Source organism: Triplophysa dalaica, chromosome 19, assembly GCF_015846415.1.
Source record: "Triplophysa dalaica isolate WHDGS20190420 chromosome 19, ASM1584641v1, whole genome shotgun sequence".
NCBI lineage: Eukaryota > Metazoa > Chordata > Actinopteri > Cypriniformes > Nemacheilidae > Triplophysa > Triplophysa dalaica.
The window spans coordinates 21,074,593-21,084,383 of NC_079560.1; the positions used below are offsets into that span (position 1 = coordinate 21,074,593).

The following is a 9,791-nucleotide window of genomic DNA, read 5'->3' on the forward strand; positions in this document are numbered from 1 at the left end:
AGCCTCCTTGCTAGAGCTGAACTTCTGCCCAGAACAGCCGTAAAAGTCAGTAATAGTACACCACCACAAAACCTGCAATGGCTGGGGAATTAAGTAGTGTGACGAGTCACCCCTTGCACAATCAGCGTCGCCATGGAGACGGGGTAATTAGAGTGGCACACCTGCCGGTCATGAGGAGACAAACTCAGCTGCCTTTAAAAGGAGGTGAGCACCAACTCCACTCTAACTAACCTTTACCCCATGCTGATGGATAGGCTTTGTCTCTGTTTCCTTGACCTAGGATCCGAAGAATAGGACAGTCAAGACATACCATTGCTGGAAGCTACAAGCACTCTAGACGGACCAATCTGGCTAAATCCCACAGCCTCTGGTTTCACGTGGATACACTCCGGATTACCTCCGTTTTACCGGGCTCTGGGTTGCTCGCTTTTGCTTGTTCTTGCTCAAATCTTGTTAATAAACGTACCCTCCGGGGTTGTATCTGCCACTTCCAGGTGTGTGTCGTTGTTCTGCCTGTCACAGTAGTTATACAAATGTCAGGACAGAAACACTGAGCAGAACAAACACAAACATCATCAGACACATACACACACGGAGAGACAGATAGATTTGTATCCCTCATTCTACCATGGATTTTTCCCTTTTCCACTAATCCACACCGTTTCTCAAACAATCTGATCCATTCTGCAGTGTTTTCAAGCGGCTCGACTGGATGCTGTGTGAACCCATAGCAGGCACATACCAGAATAAAAGATGTACATGTCCAGGTTTAGCTCGCTGATATCTTTGAGAAACAAAGGGAAGAAAAACTTTTAGTCCGCTTGACACACTCGAGAGCATATTCTCCATCATCACGACAAAGCCAAAACTCCGACAGATACAGCCAGTAATAATCTGTGTCCACACAAGCGTCCTGCATTCCTCCAGATACTCCAATCGTGCCGTGCATGCTTGCTCTAAATGGATTTTGACACGAGAGCTCAGTTATGCCTTTTTGAGAGCACAAGTACTCCCGACAGCGTTTTAATGGGCAGATTGTGGATGATCCGCTCTGCTGGAGGGGAGTCAATAGAGCCAACACAGACAAAACACAATGAACAACACCACAGACTGGTGCCCGCTGACTGACGCTCTTTCATCTGTGCTCCTTATCTACAAATATTAATATTATTATTATTGCATACCGGATTGTGAAGGAATCAGCCAAACACTTGTTTACATTTCAGAAGTGTGTGTATGTGTGTGTGTGGAAAGGGCTGTACAGAATAGTAGTAGAAGAATATAAGGTAGAATAAGTGAAATGTCATTTTTTATGTTTATCATTATGCATAATTACACAGTATATACAGACATGAGTAAACGTATTTGCTTTAGGAGAAAAGAGAAGTACACACATCTGCAGCTTATTGAGGTTTATGAATAGTGTCTCTTTTTCTCCTGAGATCTGTCTCTGTTCTCGTTCTGAGCTATTGCACATGAATTCCCTCTTCTGATTATGTGCTAAAAGTTGATGTGATTTAAACCCCTGTAGAGTAGTGACCTCCAGTGGTCAGGACCTGAAATTACAACAGGTGTGCCAAACACCTTCTGAAAAGTGAACAGATGACAGCACTAATCTTGCCCACACTCGCTGTTCGAAAATATAAAATGGGGCATTCATGCAACTAGCCTATTGTTAACCTCATTTGTGAGTTACTTTGGATAAAAGCGCCTGCTAAGTGACTAAATGTGATGTCCTCCTGTGTTCCGTTTCGCTCCGCCCCCTTGTTTCTCCGTCTGATTTCCCATTAGTGTTAAGTCTTGTCACCTGCCCTTCTCCGTCCCTGCGCAATCTCCTCTCGTTATCGTGTCCCTATTTAATATCTCTGTTTTTCCCCATCACACCTCGTTCGGTTCATTGTGTATTGTGTATTCTTACTTGTCTTGCCCTGCGTTACTCTGCATGATAGATTTAGGATTACCCTGAGTGATTTTCCTCCCCGTGAGTTCTCACGGAGTATTTCGTGTTTTGGACTTATTATTTACTAGCTGTTTTGTTGCCCTCGTGGAAGGTTTTCTGTTTTGTAATGCGTCTGTTTTGCCCCATCGTGGGTTTTGTGTTGTTTATTTGAATAAAAGTCTTTTGTTTAATTTCGTCTGCCTGCATCTGATCTGCTCAGTCATTTTGTGACAAACATGTCTAATCAACTAGCCCAACTTGAACTAGTTTGAACTATGTGAACATGTTTACATTCCTGCATTATAATTTAAAATGTGTAGAAATTAAACAGGTCTCCAAAAACATTGTTCAGCTGCAGGTTCAATGACTGCCTTTTTACAGAAATTGTTTTAATTGTTGAGCTACAGGTTAATGCTCACTTCACTGACTCAAATATTTATTTTAATGATTTAATCTGACATGTTTACTGTTCCAGAATGTTCTATATGTTTCTCAAAAATAAAACATATTGTGTTCAGTGGTACAAACGTTGTTTTTATTTTAAAATTACACATTGTAGATATGTAATGGTAATACCGTGACACCGTTTAACCGTGGTATTAGGTATGACGACATCGTAACCACTCGCGGCGAACATTCTGACTCAAAAATGTGTTCCAACCCGCGCGGTACTAAAATGTGTGTGTCATTCAATATCTTCTCCTGGCCGCCTGGTGGGAGGATGTTTTTCCAGAATACGACGATAACTACATCGAGTGTGAACCCCTGAAGCGTTGGACACTTCGGGATTTCAGCCCTAATGTGATTTCAGGTCACCGCGGCTTTCAGAAAATTTGCGTTGCGTTCAACCGGTCGGTGGGCTTCATCTAAGCTTTGGACACTAATGAAAGGTAGTTGGACCTAAATACATAGGTCTTATCTTGTTACTTACGAAATTCCATCGAAATCCATCGAGGAGAAAGTATTTAACTAAATCGCGGAAATTGTGAAGTCACATTTGTGGCGGGTAGATTAGCGAATGTACTGCAGGCGCCGTTCTAAAAAAAACATCGTCTGTATTCAACTCATTCTGACGGTGTTTTTCTTGAAATTTCTCTCAATTAGTCATGCTATGTAGTTTAATATGCACATCATATGTGTTGTATGAATATGAATTGGCAATTAATTTTGATGTGTATTGTTTTTTTCTCTTGTATTCTCAAAATAAATGTTTATGAATATGAATGAACGCTTATTAATTTTATTTGTTTTGAGTGAGGTACCATGGGTCTGATGCCCATTCAAGCTAAAACAGTATATTTTCATGATTTCATTTGAAAGAACGAACACAATTCTACCTTCTATTCAAATTTCATGCAACTATCTGATAAAATAAGGAAGTTACAAGCAAAAACGTGTGAATAATAAGCATTTTCGGTCACACGACTTCTATTGTAGTTAATGTTTACTATTTGACTATATTCCTCGGTACTATAAATATCATAACTTTCGCAATCCTCAACTGATTTTCACAATTCAGGTGTCGTCGGAAAGGGAAATTTCAGCTCTGTCTATTCATGTGATCCATTTTGAGATTAGGGGTGTTTGAAAATTTTGTCATCATACCTAGTGGTAGTCTCTCGCTCTCTCTCTCGCGGTCTTACAAGACCACCACTGGTTGGGGAACAGCTCATCTTCACTCGCTACTCCAGATATATGTACCCGTCAGATCCCTACGCTCTGCAAACGAACTGCGTCTTGTGGTGCCATCCCAAAAAGGTAAGAAATCTCTCTTGGGTACCTTCTCCGGATCTGTTCCACCTATGTGGAATGATCTGCCTGCTGAAACAAGATCTGCAGATTCTGTAGCCATCTTTAAGCCATCTTTTTTTTTGTTGAACTTATGCTGTCCCAATTGCTTCTATTGCCTAACCCACCTGTAAGTCGCTTTGGATAAAAGCGTCTGCTAAATGACTAAATGTAAATGTCTCTCTCTCTCTCTCTCACTCTCTCTCTCAATATAAACCGAAAAATAGTTTTAATTAAAGTTCTCAATGAGGGTGATAGTGTCAGTTTGTCTGTGTGTTGTCCTGTCAGTGTTGTTTTGTGTTGTGCTGGTTGTTCTTTGGTCGTGGCAGGATTTGACATATTAGACGATACAGTCCTAATTCTGCTCTGCAGGCGTTGTTTGGAGTTTTTCTCTGTACCCGTAGAATGTTTTACACATTTCTGTTTGCAGAATCTCTATTGGGTGTTTGTCCCATCTGCTGAACTCTTGGTGGGCGAGAGGACCCCAAACCTCACTTCCATACAGCGCGATTGGTTCTATAATTGATTGTATTATTTTCGGTTGGGATGTCAATTTTGATATTCTTTTTGATTGCCTAAAAGACTCTTCGTGCCTTGTCTCTCAGGTCATTCACAGCCTTGTTTAAGTTTCCGGTGTTACTAATGTTTATACCAAGATATGTGTAGTTCTTGGTGTGTTCTACGGGCACGTTGTTTAGTTTGAAACGGTGATGTTGATTTTGGCTACTGGGCTTTTTTTGTAATATCATGACTCGAGTCTTCTTAAGGTTAACCGATAGGGCCCATGTTTGGCAGAAAGTGTGCAGGGTGTCCAGATGTTGCTGTAGACCCTCTTTTGTGGGTGACAGCAGCACAAGATCGTCTGCAAACAGGAGGCATTTCACTTCGGTGTCTTGTAAGGTCGGACCCGGTTCTGGTGACTGTTCTAGAGCTCCAGCTAATTCATTCATGTAAATGTTAAATAGTGTAGGACTTAGACTACAGCTCTGTCTCACTCCTCGACTCTGGGAGAGAAAGTCTCTGTGCTTGTTGCCAATTTTAACTGCAAATGTGTTATTGGTGTACATTGATTTGATGATGTCGTAGGTTTTTCCTACGATGCCACATTGAATCAACTGAAGAAAAAGTCCCTCATGCCAGATTGAGTCAAAAGCTTTTTTGAAATCAACAAAGCATGAGTAGAGCTTTCTTTTCTTTTGGTTTGTTTCTTTGTCAATTAAGGTACGAAGAGTGTATATATGATCGGATGTGTGGTATTTGGGTTGGAAACCAATTAGCATTTTCTCAGGATGTTTTGGTTGTTTAGATATTGGAGAAGTCTGCTGTTAAGAATGTTACAGAGGAGTTTACCTATGTTGCTGTTTACACATATTCCGCGTTAATTATTAGGGTCAAATTTGTCTCCACTTTTATGGATTGGAGTTATGAGACCTTGGTTCCAGATTGTGGGAAATATACCTATACTTAAAATGATATTAAACAGTTTGAGCTTGGCGAGTGTAAGTTTTTTTTTAAGTTTCTTTTTCTTCCTTAGTGTGTCCTTATATTGTTTAACTTTTTCATGGTAGAGTTGACGTGTGTTTACATTGTCAGCATCTCTGTGTTTCTGATTTGATAGAATTCTTACTTCTTTTCTAAGGTTTTTACAATCCTTATCAAACCATTTCTCATTTACAGGCTTTTTGTTTGGTTTTGTGTTAGTGGGTTTTAGGTTAGATAGCGTTGCAGATATTGTAAAAATTTGGTAAATCCTGTCTACTGCTAAATTTACACCTTCATTATTGTGTGGAAATGGGGTATCTAGGAATTTATTCAGTAGGTTTTGAATTTTTGGTTCACGAGTTATGCTTTTGTATGTCTCTTCGCAATTTTGTTTCAACCTGAAAGTTTGTTTTAGGGTATGGAGGTGAGTTTGTTTTGATGCCTCTGTGTTAGGTTTGGATCTATTGAGGTAGAGATTGATTTTACTGTGATCTGACAATGGGGATTGTGGGCTGACTGTGAACGCTCTGAGGGAGTTAGGATTCAGATGCGTGATGAAATAGTCTACCGTACTGTTACCCATCTTAGAACTATAGGTGTACCTACCGTGTGAATCTCCTCGTAGTCTACCATTGACCATGTACAAACCCAGTGTGCGACAAAGATGGAGAAGTCTTGATCCATTTTTGTTTGTTGTTTTATCGTAGTTTAGTCTTTGTTTGAGAGTAGCTGTGGAAAGGACTTCTCCTCCTGGAATGTGTTTGTCTCCCTTGGAGTGAACTGAGTCTGATTCTTCGCCTGTCCTGGCATTTAGGTCTCCGCAGATCAGAACATTGCCCTGTGACTGGAAGTAGTTGATCTCCTCTTCCAGGATCGTGAAACTGTTCTCATTGAAGTAGGGTGACTCTGCTGGAGGGATGTAGGTTGCACACAGGAAGATATTCTTATCTGTTGAAGTGATGGTCTTGTTGATTTCTATCTATGTGTAAAACTGGCCAGTTTTAATCATTTTTATTGAGTGGGCGTATTCGGACTTATGCCAGATCAGCATTCCGCCTGAGTCTCTTCCCTGTGTGACGCCAGGCAGTTTGACGGATGGAATGATGAATTCTCTGTAGTTTGTAGGGCGACCAGTGGGTCCATCTCCTCTACTCCATGTCTCCTGTAGGATGAGGATGTCTGAGTTTTTTGTTTCAGAGCTGAAGTCTATGTTTTTGCTTTTCAGTCCAAAAGCAGATGACCTCAGGCCTTGAATATTCCAACATGATATGGTAATCTCTCTCTCTCTCTCTCTCTCTCTCTCTCTCACTCTCTCTCTCTCTCTGTCTGGCTGGGGTTTGGGGTTGACTTGGGCATGTTTGGGGTTGTAGAGTTAGTTGTGAGATCAGTTGGATGAAGGGGTTTCTCTCTGGGCTCAGCTCTTGATGACTTAAGGCTTTGTGATGGAGTGTGTCTGTGTCACTGTTCTGAAGGTGCGTGTAGAATTTTGAAGCCCTTTTTTATTTTAATGATTAGAGGATACAATCCTAATTCTGCTCTGCAGGTGTTGTTTGGAGTTTTTCTCTGTACTCGTAGAATGTTTTTACACATTTCTGTTTGCAGAATCTCTATTGGGTGTTTGTCCCATCTGGTGAACTCTTGGTTGGCGAGAGGACCCCAAACCTCATTCTCTCTCTCTCTCTCTCTCTCTCTCTGCAGATCTCATGTACACAGTGGAGTTGGCAGGGGGTTTGGGACCCATTCTGCTGATGTTGACATTTCTGGTGTGTTTATACAAATGCAGAATTGAACTCATGCTGTTCTACAGAAGTCACTTTGGCAGTGAGGATGTTGACGGAGGTATGAAGCATCTGAAAATAGATTTCTGTATAAACCAATTCTGACAAAGCACTGAGACATGTTTGTAGAGATGATGACAAAGATGTACACACTGATGATCTGTTTAGATCCGAACTGTGTAAAACAAACTTTATTATAAACACAATTTTCCTATAATCAACAAAGCAGTTTTAAATGTTAGATTGGCTTCCGACTGAAACATTTAGTTTTGTGTTTAAACTCTTTTCCTGTGATTCTTTATTCATAAACGCTGTGTGTGTGTTTAGACCAGAAAGACTATGATGCATACGTTTCCTACACTAAAGTGGACCTGGACCAGTGGTGTCAGGAAACCAGAGAAGAAGAGCGTTTTGCTTTGGAGATTCTACCAGATGTTTTGGAAAAGCATTATGGGTATAAACTTTGCATTCCAGACAGAGACTTGATTCCGACTGGACGTAAGTTGCATAACGTGACCTGCTGAACTCTTATTTCATGTTTTTAAGCAATGTTCTGATCTGTCCAACTGTGTATTCATACAGACGTTGTTGTTTCAGTACGTATGTTGCCGCTTTGTTAGTATGTTTTTGTGTGCACAGCATCTGACTTTGATAAAAATCTGTGTGTGTTTCCTGTAAAATGGGTGCTAATATTGTCCGGGGACTGTTCGCTTTTAATATGGGACGAAGAGCTGAGAAAACAACATTCCTGAATACCGGTGTGTTTTCCGGTTAGTTACATGTCTAATGAGCAGCTCTAAGTCCCATATTAAGCTTGATAAAATGCTGATTGTAACCGAAATGTTCTCTGATTGAGTTTCTGTTGAGCAGACTTTCAGTGATGAAATATTTATGGTTAGGTTTCAGAAATGATCATCTTCATGATGACACAAGACTCCTTAGAGGTATTCTGCACCGGACAAATGTGATTTACACCCTTTGAGTCAGGGCTGATTGTACTGAAGAACAAGAGATTTGCTTTTGGATACCTGTACACAGCACATGAGCTGTAGAGATGGGATGGTATAGTAGGGTTTTGATATATATTTGTCATGAGCGAGGAAACAAAAGAGAATGGAGACCCTGCCACGCATGTCATTGCTGATTTATAACACAGAAATGTTTTGGTCATCTGGCACCAGTGAAACATGAATTTTGCCCGTTGTGTGTGTGGCTCGTCACGTCAAAATGTGTGTTCGGCGTGTCATGTCAAAATACGTGTCTGCCTAACCCTTACCCACACGTCGAAAGGTTTTGATGACCAAAGAGACACTGGCGCAAAACTTAACTCTGATTACACATGAGACGAAGCGAGGATCTAGCAAAAACGAGCATCTCTTTGATCATAAACCCTTTTCCATTTTTCGTTTAACTTCACACGATTAAACTGCAGTATAAACGCTAGGGCTGTTCAATGATAATAACAATTAAAAAGAGACATATTGAACTTAAATATGGACCCTTTTCCTGCCTGCCCTTGTTTCAGCCTACATCGAAGATGTGGCTCGCTGTGTGGACCAGAGCAAGCACCTCATCATCGGCATGACACCCAACTACGTAGTGAGACGTGGCTGGAGCATCTTTGAGCTCGAGACACGTCTGCGCAACATGCTGGTCTGCGGCGAGATAAAAGTCATTCTGATCGAATGCGCTGAGCTGCGAGGAGTCATGTACTACCAGGAGGTGGAGGCTCTCAAACATACCATTAAACCTCTGACGGTCATCAAATGGCCGGGACCCAAGAGAAGTAAACTCAACTCCAAGTTCTGGAAGCGGCTGCGTTACGAAATGCCCTTTAAGCAGCTGGAACCCAAGCTGTCGCACGAACAGGTACTGGACGTGAGCGAGCAGGGACACGTCTCTCTGCTGCTCTGTGTTTCTCTCTTATGAAACTTTCCAGTAAAAAGCTTAGCTGTAAGCTTCATGGAGAGTAATTTCAGCTTAAGAAAAACTAAATTGTATATTATTTTCAAGTAAAAACTATATTTTTGTAACAAAGTGTTTGCTTGGCAAGACATACTTCAGTCACATTTCGTTCAATTCAAACATATGGCAACAGGTTGAGCTCATTGATTGATGGGTAAATTGACAAAGGTATTGACAAAAGTTTCTGCCATATTCTGAGGAATCTGGGAGCATGAATATTTGTGTATTTAAACGTCCCCACAACAATATGGTCCAAAAATGCATTTAATGTATAGTAGAAATATCTTTATATTTACAGACGCATTTCACCCGTTTTGATGCATGTCTCCAGATGATATCTTGATTTCTTCACTGCATATTAAGACCTGTTAACCTCCACTCTAGTGCCTCCAGCTGCTCCATACCTGCAGGTTTCAAATCCCATTTGCTCAATTCCTGTTTCTAAGGTAATACTGTGACATCACATCCTGAATGCAGCTCATCATTACAAAGCTGTTCACATTAGGTTTGTTATTAGAAGCAACAGATCAGCGGAATTTTTATAATGAGCAACACCTGTGATAATGTGTGCTTTTCTTATTTCTTAATTCAAAGGAACGAAGTGAATTTTAAGGCCAAGGGGGTCACAATAGGGTCCCTCACACACCCGATATGTGCTGGACTGCCCAGGCATTTTTTTTTAAATGCTCCCCATTACACAAAATACCAAAGCCTCACGTTCAAGGCAAGGCTTTACATCAATATCTTACTGCGACCTGTTATCGAAATAAAACCAAAGATGGCAAACAGTGAGCTAGTGTTGGGGAAATGCCTTGAATAGCGAAATGATTTTCCTCAAC

The 9,791-nt window shown here is 40.9% G+C and overlaps 1 protein-coding gene across 1 annotated transcript; it reads left to right on the plus strand.

The window, feature by feature from the left end:
• The first annotated feature begins 77 nt into the window (after positions 1–77).
• Positions 78–8,916, plus strand: LOC130407540 (interleukin-1 receptor accessory protein-like 1-B). Its single transcript, XM_056730528.1, has 6 exons — positions 78–204; positions 3,518–3,697; positions 6,908–7,048; positions 7,315–7,485; positions 7,887–7,931; positions 8,513–8,916. Exons 1-6 carry the CDS (start codon positions 78–80, stop codon positions 8,914–8,916), a joined length of 1,068 nt encoding a protein of 355 aa, XP_056586506.1.
• The last annotated feature ends 875 nt before the right edge of the window (positions 8,917–9,791 follow it).

Coding starts and splice junctions, on each gene's coding strand:
- LOC130407540 (XM_056730528.1), top strand. CDS start 78: ATGGCTGGGGAATTAAGTAGTGTGACGAGTCACCCCTTGCACAATCAG. Junction 3,698..6,907: donor TGTGGTGCCATCCCAAAAAG/GTAAGAAATCTC, acceptor CTCTCTCTGCAG/ATCTCATGTACACAGTGGAG. Junction 7,049..7,314: donor CAGTGAGGATGTTGACGGAG/GTATGAAGCATC, acceptor GTGTGTGTTTAG/ACCAGAAAGACTATGATGCA.